Here is a 26,429-nt window from a genome sequence, read left to right as displayed (position 1 = left end):
ATCGTTCTAAACTGAGTCAGATTTGCTCAGTTCATGAGTTATTTACGAGCGTGTAGCTTTAGAAACTTCAATTTAGCCACTGGTGGGCTTGCTCTTATAATATCGATAATTATCGTTAACGTCACAAAATAGCGATAATATCGATACCTGGAATTTATCGGATATCGATAAGTTTCCCATCATGGCCTAAACGTCATACTTAAAAAAATACTACAAGAGGCGCCACAGCAACCTTTACATAAAGTGAACCTACAGTTTTGTTAGAACTAAATAAAGACTTCTGAGAGATGAGTAATTACAATGAAAAGTTTATGAACTTTCATCAAATGGAAATTGATGAAAGAATTCTAAAGGTAAGCTTTTCTATATAAATGCTGTTCGGATATAATTGATTACGCTTATAAACAGGCAATTGCCAGGCTTGGTTGGAAGAGCCCTACTTTGATCCAGGTAAAAGCTATTCCTCTATTGCTAGAAGGCAAAGACGTTCTTGTTCGTGCTCGTACAGGGTCTGGAAAAACAGCAGCGTTTTTAATTCCTATTATTCATAAAATTCTGGTTAATAAGCAGAATGCGAGTGAACAGAATACAAGTGTTCTTATTTTAGCTCCTAGCAAGGATCTTTGTCACCAGACAATAAAGGTAATCGAGAATCTGACAGTTAAATGTGGCCGCTTGGTTCAATTTATTGATTTAGCATCTAAAATGGACAAAACAGTTTTGAAACACATGTTGACGGAACGCCCTGATATTATTGTTTCTACACCGGCAAAACTGATAAGTCAACTAAAAGAAGGCAATTTAATTAGCAAAGAAAGCTTACAGAGCCTAGTAATTGATGAAGCAGATTTAATGTTCTCATTTGGATTTGAAAATGATTTGAGAGAAATATTCAATTATTTTCCATATATTTATCAGTCAATCCTTGCCTCGGCCACTTTAGATAAGGACGTTCTGAGTTTGAAAAAAATAACTCTGCATAATCCAGTAATTTTGAAACTTGAAGAAGCAGAACTAGCCCCGAACACACAGCTTTCCCATTATCACATTTTAGCTGAAGAATCAGACAAAGCTGCAATACTCTATACATTGTTCAAATTGCAACTAATTAAAGGAAAAACTTTAATCTTCGTAAATTGTATAGATCGATGCTACAGGTATGAAAAATTTATTTGCTGTCAATATTTGTAGACCAGTCGTACGGGGTTTCTTGTGATCCTTTTTCCCTTAAATGTAAGCCTGAAACTATAATACACTGGATTCTCTTTTTACGCGATTGATGCGTGCGCACAAAAAAATAATCACGTAAAAACCTCGTAATTTTGAACAAATCGCGTAATTCATAGCAAATCGCGTAAAAAGATCGCGTCGTTACAAAATCTTTCGCTACATGGTAAGTGTGTGTCTTTGTATGTGTGTATGTTTGTGTGTGTGTTACATCTTGGCTCATAAACAATATTAAATCGTGTAAAATAAAATCACGTAAAAAAAGTCTCGTAAAAACAGAATTCAGTGTATACATATTATTGGCCTTTTCAAAGGCTCGACCCCTACAAACACAAACACAACCTTGCAATATGGCTGACGACAAATTGACCGCCTCCATTTTTTTTTTGTAAAAAAAAACAATCATTAACTCAAATTTTATGAAACAATCTAAACATATACGCAGAGCCGGATTTAAGGGGGGCCCAGAGGGCCCGTGCCCCCACATTTTGGAGGCCCCCACAAAACGAGAAAAAGTTCTTTTCTCTATCAAAACTGAGATTCAATCAAAAGTTCAATTTACAACAAAATAATTTGAACAGACCATTTCAATCTGAAACTTTCCTTCAGTGTTATTTTTTCGCGAGCGCCAATATCACAAACACATCCATAAGAGTTCACCTTCGATTCTCTTGGAATGACACATTAACACATCATTTGAATCGAACCAGCGCGCATGGGAGATCCGGGAGATCAAGCAGGAAAGAATATAATCCACAAGTTTTTTTAATGCATTGCTGTTGATTCCAAAAATAAGTTTACTTGTCCGAATCAGAGATACCATAGATTTGCGTTGCAAAATGCAGATTTTCAGAGTCCGTGTGCAGATTTTATTGACTTGCAGATGTGTGTATTTTTTTCGAGTTTCTGTAGATTATTGGCAGCGTAGCCTTATACTTGCGCAATCTTTCTCAAATTGTGTGCAATATTTTGCCCCTGGATCGCATTTTTTCAAATTGTGGTAGTTTTTTTAGATATTAAGAAAAAATTTCCGGATTTCGAGCAGTTGCAGACATCTTGCGAAAACATCTGGCACCTCTGGTCCAAATCGACAGTTAGATCTGGCTGTAAATCAGGGGGAATCTATCTGTCAAATATCGTGTAACCGTGACCAGCATATTTGGCAACAAGGCGTCCGGTTGTTTTGGTTTTTGTCGTTTTGATTGGAGTAAAATTCAGTAGAATTGTAACGTTCTTTTTTACCAAAACTCTAGAAATCGCGGAAAACTTTTATTCATACTGCGTTGCGTAGTGAAATTTGGTGGAGCAGCCTGCAATTAGCTGAAAATCATAAACTTTCCTCGCCACACAGGAAATCTTTTAAACGTCATGGACCAACAAACTTCATGGACCAGAGTTGATCTGCGATAACGCACACATATATGAATTTTGACAGCAGTAAATCCCCCCTGCTGTAAATAGTGAGCATGAACCGATTTTATTATTACATTTATTCAAAACTAGCTGACCCGGCAAACTTCGTCTCGCCTATTTTATTGTTTAATTTAATAATTTCAAACATTTCAAACTCATTGATTCCTTGCGATTGGTTTATATCGTTTGAAATGATTGGTTTTATCGGAATGACAACATCCTCGACTTTTGGCTTTTGTACATGACTTCTATTCCGGATATATATTGGGTGCATTTCAGTTATTTTCGTTGCTTTCCAGAAACTGAAAGTAGTCATCTTCTTATTCAAAATGGTGTCCAGGGTCAATACTTGGCTTCTTTACATCATTCTGATTACGGACATATCCATATGTAGTAGTATTCGGTTATTTTCGGCTGTTTCCCAGAAGTTGCCATTTTTCAATTCAAACTGGTGTCTGAGGTCAATTTTTAGCTCCTTGCATCATTCTGGATCCGGTAATACTCGCCATCTTGGATTTTGAAATGGCATTTGGAGACAATTTCTGGCCCCTGAGCGTCATTCTGTATAAGAAACACCCATATTGGGTGTTATTTGGTCATTTTCGGCTGTTTTCCAGAAACCGGATGTCACCATCTTCGAATTCAAAATGGTGTCTGTGGTCGATTCTAGCTCCTGTTTATCATTCTGGTTCCGAAGATACTCATATTGTATGTAAATCGGCCATTTTCGGCCGTTTTTAGAAACCGGAAGTTGTCATCTTTTTTTTTTCCGTGTTGGGTATTTTCGTCACTGCGACCAATTTTTTGATATTTTGTGACATTCGAAGTTGCCATCTTACAATTCATAATGGTGTCTGAGGTCAATTTTCAGCTTCATTCTAGTTCCAGAGATACACATATTGGGTGGTATTTGGTCACTTTAGGCTGTTTTCCCTACACCGGAAGTCGCTATCGTACAATTGAAAATGTTGTCTGAGGTCGATTTGTGGCTTCAGTGCGTTATAACAATTCCGAAAATACCCATATTGGGTGGTATTTGGTCATTTGCCGCTGTTTTTCAGAAACCGGAAGTCGCCATCTTGGATTTCAAAATGGCATTAGAAGACAATTTTTGGCCTCTGAGCGTCAATCTGGTTGAAGAAACACTCATATTGGGTGTAATTTGGTCATTTTCGGCTGTTTTCCAGACACCGGAAGTCGCCATCTTACAATTCAAAATGTTGTCTAAGGTCGATTTGTGGTTTCAGTGCATCATAAAAATCCCGGAAATACCCATATTGGGTGATACCAGAGGCGACGCGTGACCAAGTGGGCTACCTGTTCAATCAACATTCGCAACACTGAAACAACAGTATCGTGATAACAGTTTCGAAAACTTTTATCTCTATACATTTATCTATATGGCAAAGAAATTCTACGGTCTATTATGACCGCAAGTTTTCCGATAATTTTCTCGTAGAATAATGATATCTGCATCATTTCATAGAGGAAATCTTTATCCACATTTATCACATCATGATTCTCAATGATCGGTTTTAGTCGTAAATAACTCTGGATCCGTCGAAGAACTAGAAATGTCAGAATCATTCAGCTTTGGTCCAACGAAATTATATTTATGATCTTTTTGCCTCTAAACTTTTCGCATGAGTAAAAAACCTATCTTTGTTCAATGCTAAAGCGTTTCCTTTGACGATGTTAAAATTTTAAACTAAAAAGAAATCAGCGCGTAAGAAGACAAACGTATACTATGCGGACTATGCGAGGTTCAAGTTTTCGAATGAACAAAATGGGTGTGGAGGTTTGAATGAAACTATACATCGACGGAAGAATTCCACCACATTGACAAAAATATGAATGAATTTGCTCGTTTTTCATTTGCACTACGAAAGCTCTGAAGATGGATCTGCGAACTCTCGCGGCCACGTGGTCTCTCTTAAATTTTAATGACGTCGAGAGAAGAAACAGAAAGGCATAACGAAACAGATTACCAGACACTAAAGAGAGGTGATGTGTAATGAATGTTTACTCTCGCTGACATCGGTTTTGTTCAGCAGAAAGTTTGAACCAAAAATGTCATTTGGTGAGCATAAATGACTGCGTCTACCTTGCCGCACTTGAAGGTGCAGAGAAGTGTTGAACGACGGTTAGTTCAGGTGAAAATTCTGAACAAACGGTAGTCATTATTGCGTGTGGGATGCGTTGCGTGTGAGTTGTATGGTGTAGTCTGAAATGTAGCCCATCAGGTTACATTCTTCACGGTGCATACATTTCCACTATGTATAAAATAAAATAAGGATGTTCGGGATAACAGTATTTGTATTAAGTATTTGTAATTTGTAATTAATATTAAGTACTTGTAATTTAATTACTCCGATGATTTTTCATCCACTCTACAAATGTGAAAAAATCACTTTTTTTCTGAGATTGTCTACCTGTCCTATGAACAGGTTGAACAGGTGGACGAGACGCCTCTGGGTGATACAGGTATACCTCGATTTTACGCACATTCTCGTTTTTGAAATGTGCGTAAAATCGAATTGTGCATAAAATCGAATCAAAATTTTTATTTTTTTATAGCCCAAAATTAACTTCTGTGGTCGGAAATGTGTAAGAAAACATGTAGGGGCCATCCAATTAGTAAGTAACGTTCGAAAGGGGGATTGGAAAGCTTGACAACTCATAGAAACAATATAAGGGTCCAAAAAAGAGAGTGACATAGCAGTGGGGCCGAAGAAGGTTATTATTTGCGTTACGTAAATGATAGACGTTCTCTAATGTGCCGTAGGAAACTCACCCAGAACATATGCAAAATGCTTTAAAGGAATTACTTAAAACAATGAAATGGGCGTGTGTGTATGTGAGTATATACGTGTATGTGTGTTCGCGTGTGTGCGTGTGTATGTGTGTGTATGTGCCAATATGTGTGTGGATGTGCGTATATGTGTGTGAATTTGTGTATGTATGTGCGTATATGTGTGTGAATTTGTGTATGTATGTGCGTATATGTGTGCGCGTATATTTGTGCGTATATGTGTGTGTGCGCGTGTATGTATGTGTGTGTATGTATGTGTGTTTGTGTGTCTGTAATAATTGGAGTAATTTCCAAAAGAGATTGTTTGCGAACGACGTCAAATATTTTACGCGTTAGACACGTATACAACCTCGAAAAAGTTCGCTGTTTCGCAAAAGAGGTCTTGTTGTTACTGTCTCCCGGTTTTCGGCAGTTTTCCCAGTCTATATGGACGGCCCTTTATTAGTGAACCATGTCTAATATATATATAACCCTTCATTACGTACAATTCAATGAAGAAAACATACGAATTTAAAATGTGTTTGAAAAAAGTGTGCGTAAAATCGAGGTAAAATGTGCGTAAAATCGAAGTACGTAAAATCGAGGGTGCATAAAATCGAGGGTGTATAATCAAGGTATAACTGTATTTGGTCATTTGCCGCTGTTTTTTTCATAAACCGGAAGTCACAATCTTGGATTTCAAAATGGCATTAGGAGACAATTTTTGGCCTCTGAGCGTCAATCTGGTTGAAAAAACACTCATATTGGGTGGTATTTGGTCATTTTCGGCTGTTTTCCAATTTCTGGCCTCTGAGCGTCAGTCTGTTTAAAGAAACACTCATATTTGTTGGTATTTGGTCATTTTCGGCTGTTTTCCAGACACCGGAAGTCGCTATCTTACAATTCAAAATGTTGTCTAAGGTCGATTTTTGGCTTCAGTGCGTCATAACAATCCCGGAAATACTCATATTGGGTGGTATTTGGTCATTTGCCGCTGTTTTTCGGAAACCGAAAGTCGCCATCTTGGATTTCAAAATGGCATTAGGAGACAATTTTTGGCCTCTGAGCCAGTGCTTGAGAAGGGATCGAAATTTGATTGTGACTGCGATGAATGCACATGCTTTTTTCGTTTGAATTGAACGGCAGAAACGATCGGGCGAACGAAAAAAAGTTTTTCTCTTTCTCTCGTGTGACGATTTTTTTTCTAACGATAGCGACCGCAGTTTCGGAGAAGCCGATTTTAAAACTCTCTCGCTCGATCATTTACAATGTATGTTGAACGGAGCAAACTAGAGTATGATCGGCAGCATGTGGTGTGTTTTATTTTCGTTTCTCTCGTTCTTGACTGGTTCTTGACTGGCTGTCGGAACGGTCAAAAAACGGTCGATGAATGCTTTTTCGCTGTATCGGATGGGATTGGGGCACTGCTTACAGATGCACGTTATTTTTTGGTGGAGAAGTTTGTTGTTGTTGTTGTTGATGTCTAGCGATAATTGCTCGAGGACAAATGAGGTGGAGATATAGTTTGAATATTTCTTCATGCGAAATGCTGAAGTCCGTCGTAGTTATACGTCGCAAAGCGCCGACAGGCACAAGTAGTGTTTTTACTTCTGCCAACGCGGCTAGCATTATACCATATGTTGCGTTGCGCGCGGCTGTAATTTATATTTTTCCGAAGCTTATTCAGATTCTTGCTTCGCTTATATCATAGGCCCAACAGATAAGCCGATATATACTCTATTCTTTTTATATCCATCGTTATCAGTAGGCTAATTTCTCAGTCAATTTTTTTTTCTGATTCGTTATGCATAAATAGTGGAAAATGTCAATCCTTAGGCCCTGACAAATCACGTTCTACAATTGAGTTGATAGTTTTGTGATGTTTTGGTTGATAACCGTCTTACAAACTGTGTTTTTTTAGATGCAAAAAATTAAATAAAGGTAGATTGCAAATCAGCAGAAACATTAGAGGTCACCTAAATTGAATTGTTGAAATTAGCTCAATTTTAAATGTGAGTTGTTAGTTGTTTCTGGTACCCAGGAGCGGATTAAGGCGAAGGCGAAGCAGGCGGACTTCAAAATTGATGTTTGATGCATGAAGAGGATCTTCAACAATGTATGGAGAACACTATTAATGTATAACGAAAAAGAATTTCCCGCATACAAATTGACTTGAAAAATTAGCCTCCTGATAACTATCGAATTCAAAAGTATCTATTTGTTAGGCCGATGATATGAAGGTCGAAATCGATTATATAGAGACTCGATTATATATTGACTCGATTATATGTATATGATTCTATTATATATAATTTTAAACTCGATTATTCTGCCGTTCCAAGCATAGTTGTCCCAGCGTGCATAAGAACGGCAGTATGTATAGTAGCAAAATTTTTTTTTAAATTTCAAATGTGATCTAGAGCGAACATTTCGTAAGAGAACATCCAGAAAATACGTTACGCTTGATAGAAAGGGAAAAAAATAAAAAATAATTACAAACAATGAAAAATTTTGGTTTTTTTTAAAGAATTTAAAAATTAAAAGAAATTGAAATACCTTAATAAAATTACCTCAATAAAAATAATTTCAAAAATAAAAAAAAAGAAATTAAAAAAATTTAGAAACAAACGAATAATTAGAAAATTTTCAAAAATTTGAGAAATTAAAAACAAACGAGTTGACAAATCAATATATACTGATCTAACTTTTTCTTTCCATTTGACAGCAATTACACCAGGAATAGCTACAAGATATATGTACAATTTTCATAAGAACTGTGTAGCAAGACTTTCAGGGGGATGAGTCAAAAATAAAATTCTTCCTATTTATTCGAAAATAATAAAACATCCATGTAAAATGAATAAAATACATTTTTTCTCTGATTCGATTATATATAAAATTCGATTATATATAGTGAAAAAAAAATCAGAGACTATATATAATCGAGTCTGACCTGTACTTAGCTTCGGACAAAGTACACCACCGCACAGTGGGGAATCGCTGGCCATCGACCCAAAATTGAAAATGTGTATTTCATTTCAATTATAGTTTTCCTATAGTTGTATACTATTGAAGTGACAGGATCCAAATTTTTAGAGCATTACGACAAAATTTGAATTTTCTATGATTTTTCAAAGTGTACTGAGTCAGCGTTTTTTAGCGTTTTTCTTGAAAAAAATGCAATGTTGCGAAATTTGCTGGAGCTCCAAGAGTAACTTGAATCTTGATGACGTCTAAGTAAAAGTTGTCTATAAAATAGTGGAGAATAATTCCTCATCATTGGATAATGTATAATCCTCATCATTGGATAATGTATATATGTATAAATTGACGGAATCAAAAAATTACGTATTTTTTGCATAAAACAGCGTTTAAAGTTTAAACGGCAGGGTTTGGCACCATTGGCATTAGTTTTAAAAGATAGCTTGGAAAAAATGCCTTAAAATGCATCTAGTCCGATCTTGCGCAGAGTTGCGCAGAGTACCTTTCTTTCGAAGAGAAACAACGAGTGTTCGGCACATGTCGGATTTCAAAAATGTAAATTTGAATTGTACACTACAAACCGTCTACGTAATAACAAATGGCTCATATTAGTCTGATAATAACAACGTTTTCAAACAAGTTTCAGTATAATTAATCACACTATTTGCATATTTACAAGTTTAACTGATCTATATTTCGATAATTTACGAAGTATCAAAAACTAGTCATTGTTTATGTTTTGGATCACCAGCACTGACTACCAAAATCATGTTTTAAGTTTATATCATACCAGTCACAAGTAAAAACAATCGTGTAAACATAAACCGTGACATAATACATCGCCTGCTAATTTCTACAGAGCAAATAGTGAATAATTATTTTGACGTTAGAAACTGCATTTCGAAAACCCTTCTTGAAGATATTAAAACTGTATTGAAAATGAACACAAAAATAAAGATGAAGGTGAAAGTGAATGGAAAAAAATGCAAATGGAAAAAAATGCGAATGCGATAAAAAGAATCAATAGTCACTTTGAAAAAAAAAACAAGTCAAGTAATTTTCAACACGAAGCATATGTTTCAATTTTTTTTCTTTTTCTTGATAACTGATTAATATTTAATGTTTTTTATGGCATATGAAAGTCTTTCAAGCATCATGCATTTTATTTTCCAAAAGATTGAAACCGACGTAAAATTTTCCTCATATAATATATATAAAAAACATGAAATTTTCTCTGGCGTCAAAAATACGCATTTTCATGCAAAAATAATATCAAATTCGGACTCAGCGTCCCAAATTTATATAAAAACCATCTATTTTCCATGATTTGAAGATATTTTTTCGCTTGGCCAGCATTTGTATGGAGCCGCCCCACTGTGCACCGCCGCGACGCGAGCTGCGCAACATAAAGTGCTAGCCGCGTTGGCAGATGTAACTACACTACTCTTGTCCAAACGCGATGCTTTGATTTCCATGGATGCTTTAAGAGATGTATGAAGAATTAATCAAACAGCTTCAACACCTTACTTTTCCATAATCGCTAAACATTAACAACAACAACAAAAACAAGCGCCTCCAGCCACCAAAATGCTGTAACAGAATATACGCATCAGAAGCATACAGCGACTGCCGGTCAAATGAATTTTTTTCCGGTCGTTCATTGCCACTAAAAATCAATGGATATTGAACAAAAGGAAAATGCGAAAAAATCGTCATAAAGTAGTGCGAACAGGATTGCGAGGATTCTACACTAGAGAGGAAAAGAGATGATCGTAATGCCCGTTCGTTTTATTTTGCAATCGGAAAACGAAATTGAACGCGACAGCTCGGAGAGACGAACGGTGTACGAAGTCTCGCACAAAACGGATAAGATGAAATTGAATGACTGATATTTTTGTGTTCGGTACAAAAAAGAATTGATCAGAGCACTGCTCTGAGCGTCAATCTGGTTGAAGAAACAGTCATATTGGGTGGTATTTGATCATTTTCGGCTGTTTTCCAGACACCGGAAGTTGTCATCTTACAATTTGAATTGTTGTCTGAGGTCGATTTGTGGCTTCAGTGCATCATAACAATCCCGGTAATACCCATATTAGGTGGTACTTGGTAATTTGCCGCTGTTTTTCAGAAACCGGAAGTCGCCATCTTGGATTTCAAAATGGCATTAGGAGACAATTTTTGGCCTCTGAGCGTCAATCTAGTTAAGGTGAAACCTCATTGAATCCACAAATGGCCGACTTCGAGTCACCACTTCGAATTTTCGAAAGCACAAGACTCAAAAATAGTTAATGCGTTCCCTGTGAAAATACTATTTTGTGTTTGCTGTAATGAGCATACAAAAAATAGAATTTTCATAGGGAACGCAATAAGTATTTCCGAGTCTTGTGCTTTTGAAAATTCGAAGTGGTGACTCGAAGTCGGCCATTTTTGGATTCAATGAGGTTTCATCTTAGAGAAACACTCATAATGTGTTGTATTTGGTCATTTTCGGCTGTTTTCCAGACACCGGAAGTCGCCATCTTACAATTTAAAATGTTGTATAAGGTCGATTTGTGGCTTCAGTGCATCATAACAATCCCGGAAATACCCATATTGGGTGGTATTAGGTAATTTGCCGCTGTTTTTCAGACACCGGAAGTCGCCATCTTGGATTTAAAAATGGCATTTGTAAAAATTTTTTGGCCTCTGAGCATCAATTTGGTTGAAGAAACACTCATATTTGGTGGTATTTGGTTATTTTCGGCTGTTTTCCAGACACCGGAAGCCGTCATCTTACAATTCGAAATGTTGTCTTAGGTCGATTTGTGGCTTCAGTGCATCATAACAATTCCAGAAATACCCATGTTGGGTGGTATTTGGTCATTTGCCGCTGTTTTTCAGAAACGGGAAGTCGCCATCTTGGATTTCGAAATGGTATTTGGAGACATGTCAGGAGAAGGAAGGGTGTGGAAACATTATGGACATGTTTGTTATGCCTAAAAACATTCACCTGCCAAAATTGATTATATTTGCTTGATTGGTTCTCGAGCTGTGGGAAATTTGAGTTTCATTTGTATGGGACCCTCCCTTATAGAAGAGGGAGGGGTGTCAAACCATTATGGATATATTTGTTACTCCTGAAAACAATCACCTGCCAAATTTGCTTCCATTAAGTTGGTTAGTTCTCGAGATAGGCAGAAATTTGTGTTTCATTTGTTTGGAACCCCTCCCTCACAGAAGAGGGAGGAAAGTCGAACCACAATGGACATATTTGTTACCTCTAAAAACATTCAAATACCAAATTTGGTTGTATTTGGTTGATTGGTTCTCGAGCTGTACGTAAGTCGTGTTTCTTTTGTATGGGACCCCTCCCTTGTAGAAGAGGGAGGGGTGTCATAACATTATGGATATATTTGTTACCCCTAAAAACATCCACCTACCAAATTTGGTTCTATTTACTTGGTTAGTTCTCGAGATGTGCAGAAATTTGTGTTTTATTTGTATGGGACCCCTCCCTTCCAGGGGAGGGAAGGGTGTCAAATCAATATGGACATATTTGCTACTCTCTTGGTTTGCTTGGTTAGTTTTTGAGATGTGCATGAATTTGTGTTTCATTTGTATGGGACCCCTCCCTTCCAGAAAAAGGGAGGGGTCTCGAACTATCTTAGTCACCTTTCTCGGCCCCTATAACCCTTATACACAAAATTTCACGCCGATCGGTTCAGTAGTTTCCAAGCCTATATGGAACAGACAGACAGAGCTTACTTTTATATATGTTTAGATGAGCGATCGCCTGAGAAGATTAGACGAAGAAAAAAATCAAAAACTCGTTAGTGCCTTGCAAAAATTATTTTATTTAGGGATTTATTTGAGCCTAATGATCTCGAACGCAACTGGAGAAAGGTCTTTTTCGAAGATGAAACTGATTGAAAATAGATTGCGTACGACTATGAAGAATGAAAGGCTGTCAAACTTAGCATTGTTAAGTTGAGAGTATAATATTCTGAAGGAGTTGAATGTTGATTATTCAATCAATAAGTTCTCTGCAAAAAAACTCGTAAGAAAAAATTCTAGCAAATTTTTGGTAACTTTTCAATAACAAATAAATGTTTTCAACTCGTACGATGAAAAAATGGTTTAGTTTTATTTTGGGGCCCCCACTGTAAACTGGGCCCCGGGCCCCCACAATCGTAAATCCGGCTCTGCATATACAAGAGATGAATAGTTTTTTGATAAAGTTTTTTTTTTCTTCATCTATAGTTTATTTGACACGGCACAAATACAATTCAATGTTTAACGGCGCCAATTATATCTGGTAGCTTACTTTCTAAAGTATCTTAATAACTAAAAGCAAATTTTTTATCCTCGCTGCCGACTACGAGCTGAAACTAAATCTAACTTAAAGCTAGAATATTTTGCATTAAAAGCACAGGTTTGCTGTTTGATGGTTTTCATTGCCATAGGTAAGCAGCATATTAAATTTGTTCCGCTGCTGGGCCAAGATATTACGGACTGGCATATTGGGTTGTTTCACTCGGGCCTTGAGAGTATCGTGCGGGTCTGATTGCTGTTTCCGGATCCGGGGTCTTAACGTGTTCTTGTCGTTTGGTTGGATGTAGGCGGAAGGGGATAGGACTAAACTGGGGCGTGGATGGATTTCAGGAAAACGTATATAAGGGACATGTAGGATAGGTCACGGCTCGCCAAGACATCACGAACAGGAACAGCCGGCTGCCTACCTTCGGCCTGCAGGGAAGCTATTAATCTAGACCTGGCGTCACGGTGTACAGGGCATGACCAAACAACGTGCTCTATGTCGTGATAATCTTCACCACAGGCACAGATACCACTCTCCCCGAGCCCAACACGACGGAGATGCGCGTCAAATCTATGGTGATTGGACATAAGCCGGGACATCACGCAAATGAAATCCCGACCTACATCCAACCCCTTGAACCACGGGTTCGTCGATACCTTGGGGATTATGGAATGTAACCACCTTCCCAGTTCCCCCTTGGTCCAAGAATTTTGCCAACTGATGATCGTATTCTGACGTACAAATGCGAAAAATTCATTAAAGGCAATTGGTCTTTCATAAATATCACCGTTTGTTGCGCCCACCTTAGCCAAAGAGTCCGCTTTCTCATTACCCGGTATCGAGCAGTGAGAAGGGACCCACGCTAAGGTAATCTGAGTAGATTTTTCGGATAAAGCACTCAGATGTTCCCGTATTTTCCCCAGGAAATACGGAGAGTGCTTAACATCTTTCATCGATCGGAGAGCCTCAATGGAACTGAGACTGTCCGTAAAGATGAAATAATGGTCCGTGGGCATTTTTTCGATAATCCCTAGGGTGTACTGAATTGCAGCTAATTCTGCGACGTAAACAGAAGCAGGATTATCGAGCTTATGGGAGACGGCTAAATTGTTATTGAAGATACCGAAGCCAGTGGACCCATCAAGAAGTGATCCGTCAGTGTAGTACATATTGTCGCAGTTGATATTTCGATATTTATTGGAAAAAATTTTAGGGATCTGCTGCACGCGTAAATGATCCGGGATTCCACGAGTTTCTTCTATCATGGATGTATCGAAAAACACAGTAGAATCAGAAGTATTTGATAAGTCGACACGATTTGGAATATTCGAAGAAGGGTTAATATTTTGGGACATGTGATTGAAATACAATGTCATTAAACGGGTTTGAGAATTAAGTTCGATTAACCTTTCAAAATTTTCAATCACGGGACGGTTCAAGACCTCACATTTGATATTAATACGAGAAGACAGGCTCCAGAAGCGGTTTTTCAATGGTAGTACTCCAGCTAAGACCTCCAAACTCATCGTATGGGTCGACTGCATGCAACCCAAGGCGATACGCAAACAACGATATTGTATTCGCTCCAGTTTGATCAAATGTGTGTTTGCTGCGGAGCGGAAGCAGAAACACCCGTACTCAATGACAGACAATATCGTTGTTTGGTAAAGCCTTATAAGGTCTCCTGGGTGGGCTCCCCACCATTGTCCGGTTATTGTACGAAGAAAATTCACTCTTTGTTGACATTTTTTCATCAGATACCTAACGTGACAACCCCAGGTGCCTTTAGAGTCGAACCAGACACCAAGATATTTGTGTACCAAAACCTGAGAAATCGTTTTACCCATTAATTGTGTTTGAAGCTGAGCAGGTTCATGCTTCCTAGAAAAAACTACTATCTCAGTCTTCTCCGGAGAGAATTCGATACCTAGCTGTAAAGCCCAAGCAGACAAATTGTCCAAGGTATCTTGCAATGGTCCTTGCAAATCGGCAGCTTTGGCTCCTGTAACAGAGATTACACTGTCGTCTGCAAGTTGTCTTATCGTGCATGAATTTGCCAGACATTCGTCGATGTCATTTACATAAAAGTTGTAAAGAAGGGGGCTTAAACATGAGCCCTGGGGAAGACCCATGTAGCTAATGCGAAAAGTTGCCAAATCGCCGTGCGTAAAATGCATGTGCTTTTCGGACAGCAAATTGTGCAAAAAATTGTTCTAAATTGGAGAAAATCCTTGTCGGTGAAGTTTACCCGAAAGAATGTCAATAGAAACGGAATCAAAAGCCCCCTTAATGTCCAAGAACGCAGACGCCATTTGTTCTTTGCGAGCATACGCCAGCTGAATATCTGTTGAAAGCAACGCAAGACAATCATTCGTCCCTTTGGCACGGCGGATTTTGATAAAGTTATCGACTTACAAAACTAATGGGCAATAAAACAACGATTTTGGAACAACAGTTTCCGCGACTTTAAATTACTTTCTCACGGTTATTAATGCCTAATCGACAAGCACGGACGAATAATTTTTGTTAACGGCTTATGCAAAATGGTGCAAAATCTGAAAAAATAACATGGCAACACGGTTATGGCCTTAGTGTTTTTATTTCACCTCTCCGTTAAATTCGAATTTATATAGTGTAATTCTGTCTATTTTAAATTTATTTTTGGACTGGCCATTGGCCAATGTGTTTGCTTCAAGTAACCGTTGCGAACTTGCCTGAAATATTTTTGTTTTTATTTTACCTCTCCGTTAAATTCGAATTTATATAGTGAAATTCTGTCTATTTTAAATTTATTTTTGGACTGGCCATTGGCCAAGTGTGTTTGCTTCAAGTAACCGTTGCGAACTTGCCTGAAATAACTTCATTTACGGCATTTTCGAGTTGCTCTGTGCAGAATTCTTAGCTTCATTGTAAACAAAGCACAATAGACTCAGCGGTTGTCGGCAGCGGCTGCCTGTACGGCACTCGGCAAAAGGCCGCATATTCGCTACTGCAATGGTTTCGGTTCTTTGTGGGGCATGCGCCCTGAAAATACCGAGTGAATGTGATCGAGTTTATTGCTTTGGTGGTTGTGATCGAATTCTACATGTTAAGTGCTCTGATTTAAAACTACCCGCTGTTACCGTTTTGAAAGAGAATGTATCTCTAAAATATATATGTTTCAGTTGTCGAAAAAAACAAATTAGCCTTAACGACATTCAGAATACATGCGATGAACCACTCGATACACTGAATAATCCTCAAAAAGTAAACGACAATCTCTCTCACCAAGTTTGCACTGACGTTATGAATAAAACTTCAATTTTACTTGAGTCTAAACTGAAAGTACTGGAAGATAGGATCATTGAAAAACTTACTGATAAACTACGTGGCGTTCTTAAGAATAGTGTTTATGCCGCTAAAGATAACTCGACTCCGCGTTCCTATGCAGCTGTAACTCGACTTACCACTGATCAACCATCAACAGCACTGAAACGAAAAGCCAATAGTACACCTACTCATGACCATCCAAGTAAGTAAAAAAAAATAAATTTTGGACTTATTATAAACGCTGAAGCAGGAACACTCCGCTCGGGTAAACGTCGCATCGCCAGCACAGCCGATCATGAAAATCTGTATGAGACTAATGATCTCGAACTGCAATCCTGCCCAGCCGTGCCTCTAAGTTTAAAGCAGTCATAAGGATTGAACAAACTGTATGTATAAAACCAAAAAGTGTTCAGAATGCGGAAATTACCAAACAGGATGTTTGTGATAAACTAGACCCAGTCTCTCTCGCTATAAAAGAAGTTCACTTCAAGCCGAATGGTGATGCGGTACTTAGATGTGGCTCTCCCACTTCGTCTGCGAAACTGATAGAGATGGCAAACAAGGCACTAGGTGAACACTATGACGTCGAGATGCAAAAAGCGCTTAAACCCCGACAAAAAATTGTTGGATGCACGGAAGACAAGAATGATAACAATTTGCTTGAGAAAATGCGAAAACAAAATGGTCTGTCTAACGATGCCGAGAGTAAAGTAATTCGATCTAATTCTGATTCTGTGGTTATTGAGACTGATTCTAAAACTTTCAACACGTTTCTAAACTTACGCCGCATAAACATTGGATGGGAGAGATGCCGAGTTTTTGAATATTTTGATGTACTTCGCTGCTCAGAATATGGCCACATTGTATGAGCGTGCTCGAAATAAATATGTTGCCCCAAATGCACAGGAGAACATGAACGTAAAGATTGCGTGAATGCGTGAATTGCAGTATTGCGAACTCCTCGAGCTCACTAAATACTGACGTACCTCTTAATACTGACCACCCTGCATGGAGCTCCCAATGTCCAATTCAACAGCAAATAATTAAAAAAATGCGACAACGAAATTCATCGTAGCAACTAGCATCCCTCTTCGCGCCAACTCATTGCTTTTCACTTACTGACGAATCCAAAATACCGGTTAAAAATTTCTACAAATTATCAGAGTCAGCGATAACACCTGCTCTGTCAGGTAAATTTACACACTTTATATGTCCAGCTGAGACTAGGATAGATACTGCACCCGATTTAAATAAATGTGACTTCCAGCTTTGTGCAACGAGAATTACCGATTGTGGATTCGAACATCTTACCACACATGAAACATCGGACTGTGCTGATGACGATCAACAGACAGATTTGATTGGAAATAAAGAGCCAGATGATTTTCCTGCCCTGTAAAGATTTGCACAGTATATGCCCGGTCGAAGCTAGGCTGGATTCTACACCTCATTTCAATGTTGACAACTTTCAGCGATGCTCTGCAATTACGAGACAGCGTAGTGAGTCTAACTGCGTTATCAGCATTTTGTACCAAAATGTGAGAGGATTGCGCACCAAAGTGGATGAGTTCTTTGTCGCTGTATCTGATGCCCAGTACGATGTCATAGTGCTGACTGAAACCTGGCTTAATGAGTGCTTCCATTCAGCGCAACTGTTTGGTGATGCTTATCACGTGTACCGATGCGATCGAAACCCACTCAGCACAGGAAAGAGTAGAGGTGGTGGTGTGTTGATAGCAGTTGCTAATCGATTAGATTCGCAACCTTCGTCAGTACAAATATCTGATGCGCTTGAACAGCTTTGGATTAAAATTGTCGGTTTACATAGAACTATTTGCCTTGGTATCGTTTATATCAGCCCCGATTGCGCATCGAATGTAGTCTCAGTCGAAACACACATTGATTCTGCGCTAAAACAGTCAAACTGTTTGCAGCCCAATGATATGCATATTATTATTGGAGATTATAATCAGCCAAACTTGTCCTGGATCAGATGTTCAAATGGTTATGCATTTCCCGATCCCAGCTCATCGACATTCGCTCAAGCCAGCTCTGCTCTCGTCGACGGGTTTGCTCTAGTGGACATGAGACAAATGAATACTATAGTTAACAGTAGAAATCGCACGTTAGATTAAGTATTTGTTAATGATGCAGCTAAAGATGCGTGTACACTATCTGAAGCCCTCGAACCAATAATTGAGGCCGATTTGTTGCATCCCCCGCTACTGCTCAATTTGTGCATTACACTTCCTACGTCGTTTGATTCTAGTTTAGAAGCAGCGAATTCAATTTTAGGAAAGCTGATTTTGTTGCACTAAACCATTCGCTTCTTAATACGAATTGGGCTGTTCTTGATGATGTTGGCGACGTGGACTTAGCTACTGACTTCTTAAGCGACACACTGAAGCAACTTTTTCGACAACACGTACCACTTTCTCGACCGCCCATCAAACCGCCTTGGTCCAACGCTAGACTCCGATTTTTGAAGCGCAAAAGAACTGCCGCCTTGAGAAAGTATACAATTAGGCGTAATCTCACAACAAAGTTAGTTTTACCCGTATTAGCAATGAATATAAAACCTATAATCGAGCTCGTTATTCCGAATATGTAAGACGTACGCAGAATGCTCTGAGAAAGAAGCCAAAACGGTTTTGGTCATTTGTCAACGAGAAGCGAAATCAAAGTGGACTGCCATCTAATATGTTTCTGAAGGAACTGGTGTCTACCAACTCTCAAACCACCAGCGACCTGTTCGCGAGACATTTTGCAAGTGTTTTTAGTTCTACCGTAGCTTCTGATTCGCAAATTGATGATGCCATGCGTAATGTTCCCGAAAATATGTTTGAGCTAAACTCAATTCACTTAAGCGAAGACGACATCAAAGCCGGTCTTTTAAAACTTAAATCGTCTAATAAACCAGGCCCAGACGGGATGCCATCAGTGGTGCTTAAAAAATGTGCCGAAGTGTTATGCAAACCATTACACCAAATTTGCAACATGTCACTCGCACAGAATAAATTCCCAAAATCCTGGAAAAAATCCAACATCTTTCCAGTCTAATAATAGAAAGATTGAGGCGAATGCTCAAGTCGACACAGTGTACACTGATCTCAAGGCAGCTTTTGACCGCATTGACCATAACATACTATTACGAAAACTAAGCCGTCTTGGCGCTTCTGAAGATTTTATTAATTGGCTGCATAGTTACCTGACAAATCGCAGCCTCTCAGTGAAAATTGGTTCCACTGAATCTCATACCTTCTGCAATCAGTCTGGTGTCCCACAGGGAAGCAACTTAGGTCCATTACTTTTCCTAATTTTTTTTAATGATGTGTGTTTCGTAATTCCACCTGGATATAAACTATTATATGCGGACGATCTAAAATTATTTCTTGTTGTACGGTGTCAAGAAGACTGCAGGCAACTACAGACGCTTATCAACCGGTTTGCAGAATGGTGCCGTCTGAATAACCTTATCATAAGTGTTTCCAAATGCTGAATTATAAGCTTCACTCGGCATAAAACTCCAATCATGTATAGCTATGAAATCGATGGCACTCCTCTCGAAAGAGTTTATGTGGTTAAAGATCTGGGAGTGATACTGGATTCTAAGCTTTTCTTCCAGAATCATTACTCAAGTATTATCTCGAAAGCCAACCGCAACTTTGGATTTATTATGCACATGGCCAAGGACTTTTGTAACCCGTACTGCTTGTGAGCCCTCTACTTCTCGTTAGTGCGCTCCATTCTTGATACTGCCTCTGTGATATGGAGTCCGAATTTACACATATGGAAATCCAGAATTGAAGCTGTGCAACGTAGATTCATTAGATTTGCTCTACGTCAACTTCCTTGGTCAAACCCAGCCAACCTACCACCATATGAAGACAGATGCAAACTGATAAATATTGATACTTCAAGCAAAAGGAGGAACGCCTCTAGAGCTATGTTTGTTGCTAAACTATTAGTGTGTGAAATCGACGCTCCCGAACTCCTATCGATGCTAAATCTTAACGTCGGATCCAGACGTCTTCAATCTCGGGACTTTCTTCGACCCGTGTTTCATCGTACTCAATATGGAAAGCATGAACCGGTTCAAGCGATGTGCTGTATTTTTAATAGCGTATACCATTTATTTGACTTTTCCGCTTCATTGGAGCAATTTAAAAACAAAATTCTTAGAAGCGATGTCTTAGATTAGTTTTACTGCGTGTCATTGTTGTAAATCGTATGATATTCCTGACTGATTCGTTAATGTTTAGATTAATGTTTTTAATATCCTTGACTGATTTATACGTTCATACTATTGTAATTTTATATTTATGAACTTTGTAATATCGTTCTTAAAATGGGTTTTTGTGCCGATTTGAGAGTGGTTTTGATGTTGTCAGCTCAAGTCGGCTTTTCCCATTGTTACATCATTGAGACTATGTCAGTTGAAGTTAAATTAAATAAATAAATAAATAAAATACGTTGTACATATCAACATGTAGATGAAAAACAATATCGCACGCTTAGCCTTGGGGCTAATAGCGGTTTCGATCAACTAGATTAGTTGAGAGAATTCGTTATCGATATTGTGTTTGGCACATTTTGCATGTGTAGGATAAGTACAACAATACACCGTGCCCCAGTGCTGAGTCGAGAAAATTTCCAGCTCGAAAAGATCCTCGACTCGACCGGAAATCGAACCCGATATCACAACCGTGTGGGAGAGCTAGCCGACCGACATCGCTAACCACAGAACCACGGGGACCACAAACATGTAGAAGATGATGTGCAAATTTAGGGTCTACTACGAAAGGCTGAAACACGAAAGGCTGAAATCACGAAAGGCTGAAAACTACATAAGGCTGAAAACACGAAAGGCTGAATCACGAAAAGCTGAAAATCATAAGGCTGAAATTCACAAAGTTCATTTCGAAAAGAACACTCGCGGCCTACGGCCGACTCGATTATCCGAGATGTATGCTGTCTTTACTCGCTATCGCTCGTTCGGACTAAACTAAGGGATCACCCTTACGAGTCAGTAGACCTAGGAAAACGAACGCACCTATACAGAGGTGATTTCTGCGGGGGGCTGCCCCCCCGCAGTGGCCGGCGCTTCCGACGGCGGGTCGCCGGCGCACACTCGCGGCCTTCGGCCGTCTCGCCCTGAATCATCTAGGAAACGTGTACAAGAGTCAAGTGTGTATAGATTCAAATGTTGCCGAAAATTAATTTTCCATTGCACAAACCAATTAATACTCAAACATTGAACTCTGTCACCTTATAAAGGTTTGTTATCCATGTGTCCGAATTTTTCAACAATTATGATTCAAGTTACAAAAGTTTCAGCCTTTCATGTTTCAGCCTTTCGTTCATTCAGCCTTTTGTGGTTTCAGCCTTTTGTGCATTCAGCCTTTCGTTATGAAACATACTTTTCAGCCTTTCGAGTTTCAGCCTTTCGGGTTCCAGCCTTTTGAGTTTCAGCCTTTCGTTACTAACCCGCAAATTAATTATGTACATATTTTTACTAACTAAACATAACTGAACTGACCGAAAAAGTCCCGCATGCCAAAAGAAGCCCTGCACAACGTAACATTTCATGATGATTTGAGTTTGGTTGATGCAACATAGGATGCATTTGTTTTGCTTTCTTTGGTTGCGAGATGATAGTGGACTAATCTTCTCACTGACTTTTGAATCATCAAAAAAAAAAAAAATTGTAATAAAAGTAGTTCAACTCTAGATTATTCTACAGGTTAAAACTTTTTTTGGAGCAATTCAACATACGGTCATGCATTCTGAACTCAGAACTTCCTGTCAGTATAAGATGTCACACCGTTAACCAGTTTAACCAGGTAAGACAGAAACCTCCAAGGATAAAAATTATCACTCACGCTCATTATTTTCGCAAGCCGATAGCTCGTTTGGTCGGCGTTCAAAGTTTAACCACCCCGTATGTTTTCCGCAAGCTGCTACTGAGAATTTTTGTTATAATAACATTATGAACTGTTCAAATGATTTCATTTTTTCATGAAAGATAGTATATCAATTTCAACATCCACTGGTGTTGAAAACGCAATTTTCTTTAAAAATGGCGCTTGATTCGGTCTGGTCGCATGCCGACCATTTGATATGCACATTTTTGAACAACTTTGTATGACGAACTTGAAGTCCTCAAGTAGTACTACAACTTTGTCGAGGAGAGTATTGCTCGTACTCAAACACCGGGGCCGTGAGAGCAGATTTAAGAAAACTATCGCGATAATTTGCCAGAATGTTCTCTTACAGCTCCGGTGTTTGAGTACGATCAATACTCTCTTCGACATTGTTGTAGTACTACTTGAGAACTTCAAATTCGTCATACATAATTTTTCAGAATTGTGGTTATTAAATTTGCTATCGCCTTGTGAAAAAAATTAACGCGAGTGATATTCTTCATCCTTGGAAACCTCTATGTACTATTATCTACCATGCTTACTTTGTTATTTGAGTTTCGATCAAGCCTGCCTATCTCTACAATTGACCACCTAGTTACAAATCTTTTTTTACAGGGTTTATATGATATCATAATTGCATCCGACGAATTACACGTTATAAACCCAATGGGTGAATCCAGCGCCCAAAAAAAAGTCAAAACAAAAAAGATATTCAAAGAAGTTGATGGGGAAGCTGGAGTTTCCCGTGGAATCGACTTTCAGTTTGTATCCAACGTTATCAATTTCGACTTTCCAAGAGATGTCAATGTGTATATTCATCGTGCTGGGAGAACCGCTCGGGGAAATAGTTTGGGAAATGTACTTTCTTTTGTCGATATGAACGAAAGATCGTACCTTGATACAGTGCATGAACATTTGAAAAATAGTTTAAATACAAAAGAAAACGTTATAAGGTATGTATACATATATTTTTCCCATTTTTTCCAGTTAAATACATTCTTGCTCGAATTTTTAGAAATTACCTATTCAAGATGGATGAAGTTGAACCATTTCGATATCGAGCAAGAGATGCTTGGAGGACAGTCACAAAATTTTCGATTCGAGAAAGTCGTATTAAAGAAATAAAAACAGAAATAGTAAATTCCGATAAATTAAAGGTTATACAGTTGGTGAAAATTGTAATTATTTTTGGTAAACGTTCGTATTATTTCAGAGCTTTTTCGACGAGAATCCACGTGACTTACAAGCATTAAGACATGATCGGTCACTACATACTATCAAAGTTCAAGAACATCTCGGTGACGTACCGGAGTATATTGTTCCAAATTCCTTAAGACATATCACTGCAATAACTAACAACAAACAAAAATACGGTAAAAAGAAAAGCTATGATAAAGTTAACAATCCTCTCCTGGTTTCTGGAATAGATTACGCAAAAAAAAGACGTGTATGATGTATGGAGATTGATTAAAGAAATTTATGATTAAATTGTATTTTATTTATTTCAAACAAATCTATTAGTTATTCCAAGCAATTTAGAATAATCGGTTCCTTTCGATTGTGCCTTTTCTTTTAATGTAGTCCTCAATATAGTTGGTACCGGAACGTGTATTCTCGTCCCCAGAGGAGTGCCATTATCATCAATCAGGACAATATTATTGCTGTCATATTGAGGAATTTTAGACTGTTGTCTTTGTTTGCATCCGACTAGAATGGCCTTCTTCTTTTGCCCTTTGACCGCAACCAAAACTTTATCGCCGAGTTTTGCTACCATTCGTTTGTTATACACGTGAATGCACTTGGGTGGTTTACCTTCTGCCATTGCTCGTTTGCCAATTTCACTATTATCTACCACTCGTAACCGTGCTAGTTTTCTAATTTCAGCATAAACGGAAGTAGTGTGAAACTGATTTCGAACAATACATCCGAACAACGATAATTGTCTAATTGAAATCATAGCTTCTAGAAGTAGAACTTGAACGATATTTAAAATATTTATAGAGTTTAATAATCGAAATCGAATTGGCGTTGACGGTGTTGCTGATATTTGTTTGGTTTCTGCGTGCGAAAAAGAAAGAAGGAAATATTTTTGCTTTTGTCATCACGCACATTTTAACAATTACATACGAGAGTTCCCGTAGGTGCGAACAGCCTTCGAAATCTCTTTCAACGCGAATAAACCGAATTGGCCCTGACCTAAGTAAAAGAGATTTTTAATGTAGTTTAGGTTTTCTATTTTGCGGTGTAGCTACACCGCGGACTACACTTTGTCAGGATTGCCACATTTATTTCTGTATTTTCGCTCGTAAATATCTGTATTCGCGTTGACGGTGTTGCTGATATATGTTTGGTTTTTGCATGCGAAAAAGAAGGAAGGAAATATTTTTGCTTTTGTCATCACGCACATTTTGACAATTACATATGAGTGTTCACGTAGGTGCGAACAGCCTTCAAAACCTCTTTCAACGCGAATAACCCGAATAGTGCCTATATATAACTAGAGTGGCGCCGTGTCATCCAAAGTAACGCTGGTAACACTGAACATCCTTTCTCTTTTCCCCACACGTGTTCAATAGGTTGTTTGCTCAATTGGAATGACACTGACAGATAATTTTTGAAGTAGAATACTTCTCTCAGGAAGTTTGGCTACGTAGGGATGTGAAATGGAAATCTAAAACCGAAAAAAGTGAAAAATATGTCCAACTTCAAATGCTAATAAATCGGATAGTATTCGATGGATTTCCTTCGTTCATGCAGCAATAGATTGGAAAATCTTCTAAGATTCTTCCCAAAAGAAGATAATTGTAATTTTATTATTCACACCATTGTACTATTGAAAATAGTCAAGCCTTGTCAAAACGAAAAATTCGACCTCTGATTGGTCGTTATATGATTGCTTCCCAAGCACGGTCGACAGAATCATATACCTTGCAATTGAAAACATGCTATTTGGCCTATATATGAACCTGTTTCAGCCGAAGCCGCTCATAATAGTTCTAGACAGCGACAACAGCAGTCCTCCCTTAGCAGCAACGGGAGCAGTGCAGTGGATACCATCGATAGCGGATAGCGGCCACAACTGTGGCATGGCTGCGGATAAGCGTAGCAGTTTCAGCGGATCTCAGCAGCGATAGCAGCTGGGCCAGCAGATGCAGGTACAGCGGATACCAATGGCGGCGTATAGCGGCCACAACTGTGGCATAGCTACGGATAGCGTTGCAGTTGCTCAGCAGTTGGGTCAGCGTATAGCGGCCACAACTGTGGCATGGCTATGCGTAGCGTAGCTGTTGCAGCGGGTATATCAGCATCGATAGTAGCAGGGTCAGCTGATGCAACGACACTCCCTTCACTAAAATGCTGTTTCAGTGTGGTAGCGGGAAGCATCAAGCAGCAGGCTTGCATGAAGTGAATACATCAGCCAGCAACTTTCTCTAAGGCCTCTGCCATAGTAGACGCGAAAAGCGGCGCGAACCGATTCGCTCGGCCGTAGGTTAATGTACAGCTCTACTGATGACATTAACCTACAGCCGAGCGAATCGGTTCGCGTCACTTTTCGCGTCTATTATGGCAGAGGCCTAATGGGCAAGTTGTTTCATTTTGTTCAGAAGAATATTATTATCGGTAATATTACAGAGATGCGATTGCGTAAATCCGATTTTGAATTGAACAATTGTTCTTTTGAGAACAAATGAAACACTTATTTGAAGAGTTAATAGCTTTTGGTACCAATAGCAGTATAGTGACAGCCTCAGCGGTAGATGCAGCCGGTACTTCCCTGAGGCCGATGTGGAAGTAAATGGAAGCAGCACGGCGAAACAGTTCGGGTTATGCTTAGACGCGCGTTATTTTCCGTTGTTGATATTCCCCACATGAAACGACGCGCTTTCGTATGATAGCGGCGGTATTAGCGGGAGATGCATTTGCCAACACATCCTCCAGTAAAGCCGTTTCTAGTTTTCAATGTGAAAACACCTTTCTTATTGTGTTTGACCGTGCGCCTTAGTCCTCACTGTCAAGGTAACACAGAGATGTAAGATAAACACTACATCGTATGATAAATTGAACAATTGTCCTTATAAGGACAACAAATGAATTAATGAAGATTTAATTTTGAGTAGAATACTTCTCTCAGGGAGTTCGGCTACATAGGGATGTGACATGAAAATCTAAAACTGAAAGAGATGAGAGAAAATTCAAATGCTAATAAATCGGTTAGTTTTCGATGGATTTCATTCGTTTTTGCAACAATCGATTAGAAAATCTTCTAAGATTCCTACCAAATGCATGAAATTGCAATTTTATCATTCAAAATATTGTACTATTGAAAATTCTTAAGCCTTGTCAAAACACAAAATTCGACCTCTGATTGGTCGTTATACCGCGCTTTCCCAAGCACGGTCGGCAGATTATGGACCTAGTAAATTGGGAATGCATCATTTGGCCTATATAAAAGCTTCATCAGATAATAAACAGACATTTTATCGGA

General features: G+C 38.7%; 2 protein-coding genes across 3 annotated transcripts; one reads left to right on the top strand and one right to left on the bottom strand.

Annotated features, from left to right (window-relative positions):
• Positions 1-171: 171 nt before the first annotated feature.
• Positions 172-23,431, top strand: LOC129725656 (probable ATP-dependent RNA helicase DDX56). 2 transcript variants are annotated; one of them, XM_055681712.1, is made up of 6 exons: positions 172-353; positions 409-1,157; positions 21,763-21,862; positions 22,559-22,896; positions 22,959-23,100; positions 23,157-23,431. In XM_055681712.1, exons 1-6 carry the CDS (start codon positions 288-290, stop codon positions 23,394-23,396), a joined length of 1,635 nt encoding a protein of 544 aa, XP_055537687.1. In that variant the 5' UTR covers positions 172-287; the 3' UTR covers positions 23,397-23,431. The 2 variants fall into 2 exon arrangements, with proteins under 2 accessions (XP_055537687.1, XP_055537686.1); XM_055681711.1 differs by having other exon boundaries at positions 21,751-21,862.
• Positions 23,420-24,327, bottom strand: LOC129725661 (39S ribosomal protein L14, mitochondrial). The gene is made up of 2 exons (XM_055681717.1): positions 24,071-24,327; positions 23,420-24,001 (listed from the first exon to the last, which is right to left on the bottom strand). The coding sequence occupies exon 2, from the start codon at positions 23,898-23,900 to the stop codon at positions 23,448-23,450; it is 453 nt and encodes a 150-aa protein (XP_055537692.1). The 5' UTR covers positions 23,901-24,001; positions 24,071-24,327; the 3' UTR covers positions 23,420-23,447.
• Positions 24,328-26,429: the final 2,102 nt, after the last annotated feature.

The sequence above is a fragment of the Wyeomyia smithii genome, chromosome 2 (genome assembly GCF_029784165.1).
Source record: "Wyeomyia smithii strain HCP4-BCI-WySm-NY-G18 chromosome 2, ASM2978416v1, whole genome shotgun sequence".
In the NCBI taxonomy this organism is placed as follows: Eukaryota; Metazoa; Arthropoda; class Insecta; order Diptera; family Culicidae; genus Wyeomyia; species Wyeomyia smithii.
The sequence above is the reverse complement of the archived record's forward strand: the minus strand, read 5'-3'. Positions and strand labels throughout refer to the sequence as shown.

What these genes read in the sequence shown, in the direction of transcription:
- LOC129725656 (XM_055681711.1), top strand. Translation starts at nt 288, where the DNA reads ATGAGTAATTACAATGAAAAGTTTATGAACTTTCATCAAATGGAAATT. An exon ending in TTGATGAAAGAATTCTAAAG is followed by an intron (nt 354 to 408) that starts GTAAGCTTTTCT and finishes GCTTATAAACAG; the next exon opens with GCAATTGCCAGGCTTGGTTG. An exon ending in TGTATAGATCGATGCTACAG is followed by an intron (nt 1,158 to 21,750) that starts GTATGAAAAATT and finishes GTTCAACTCTAG; the next exon opens with ATTATTCTACAGGTTAAAAC.
- LOC129725661 (XM_055681717.1), bottom strand. Translation starts at nt 23,900, where the DNA reads ATGATTTCAATTAGACAATTATCGTTGTTCGGATGTATTGTTCGAAAT.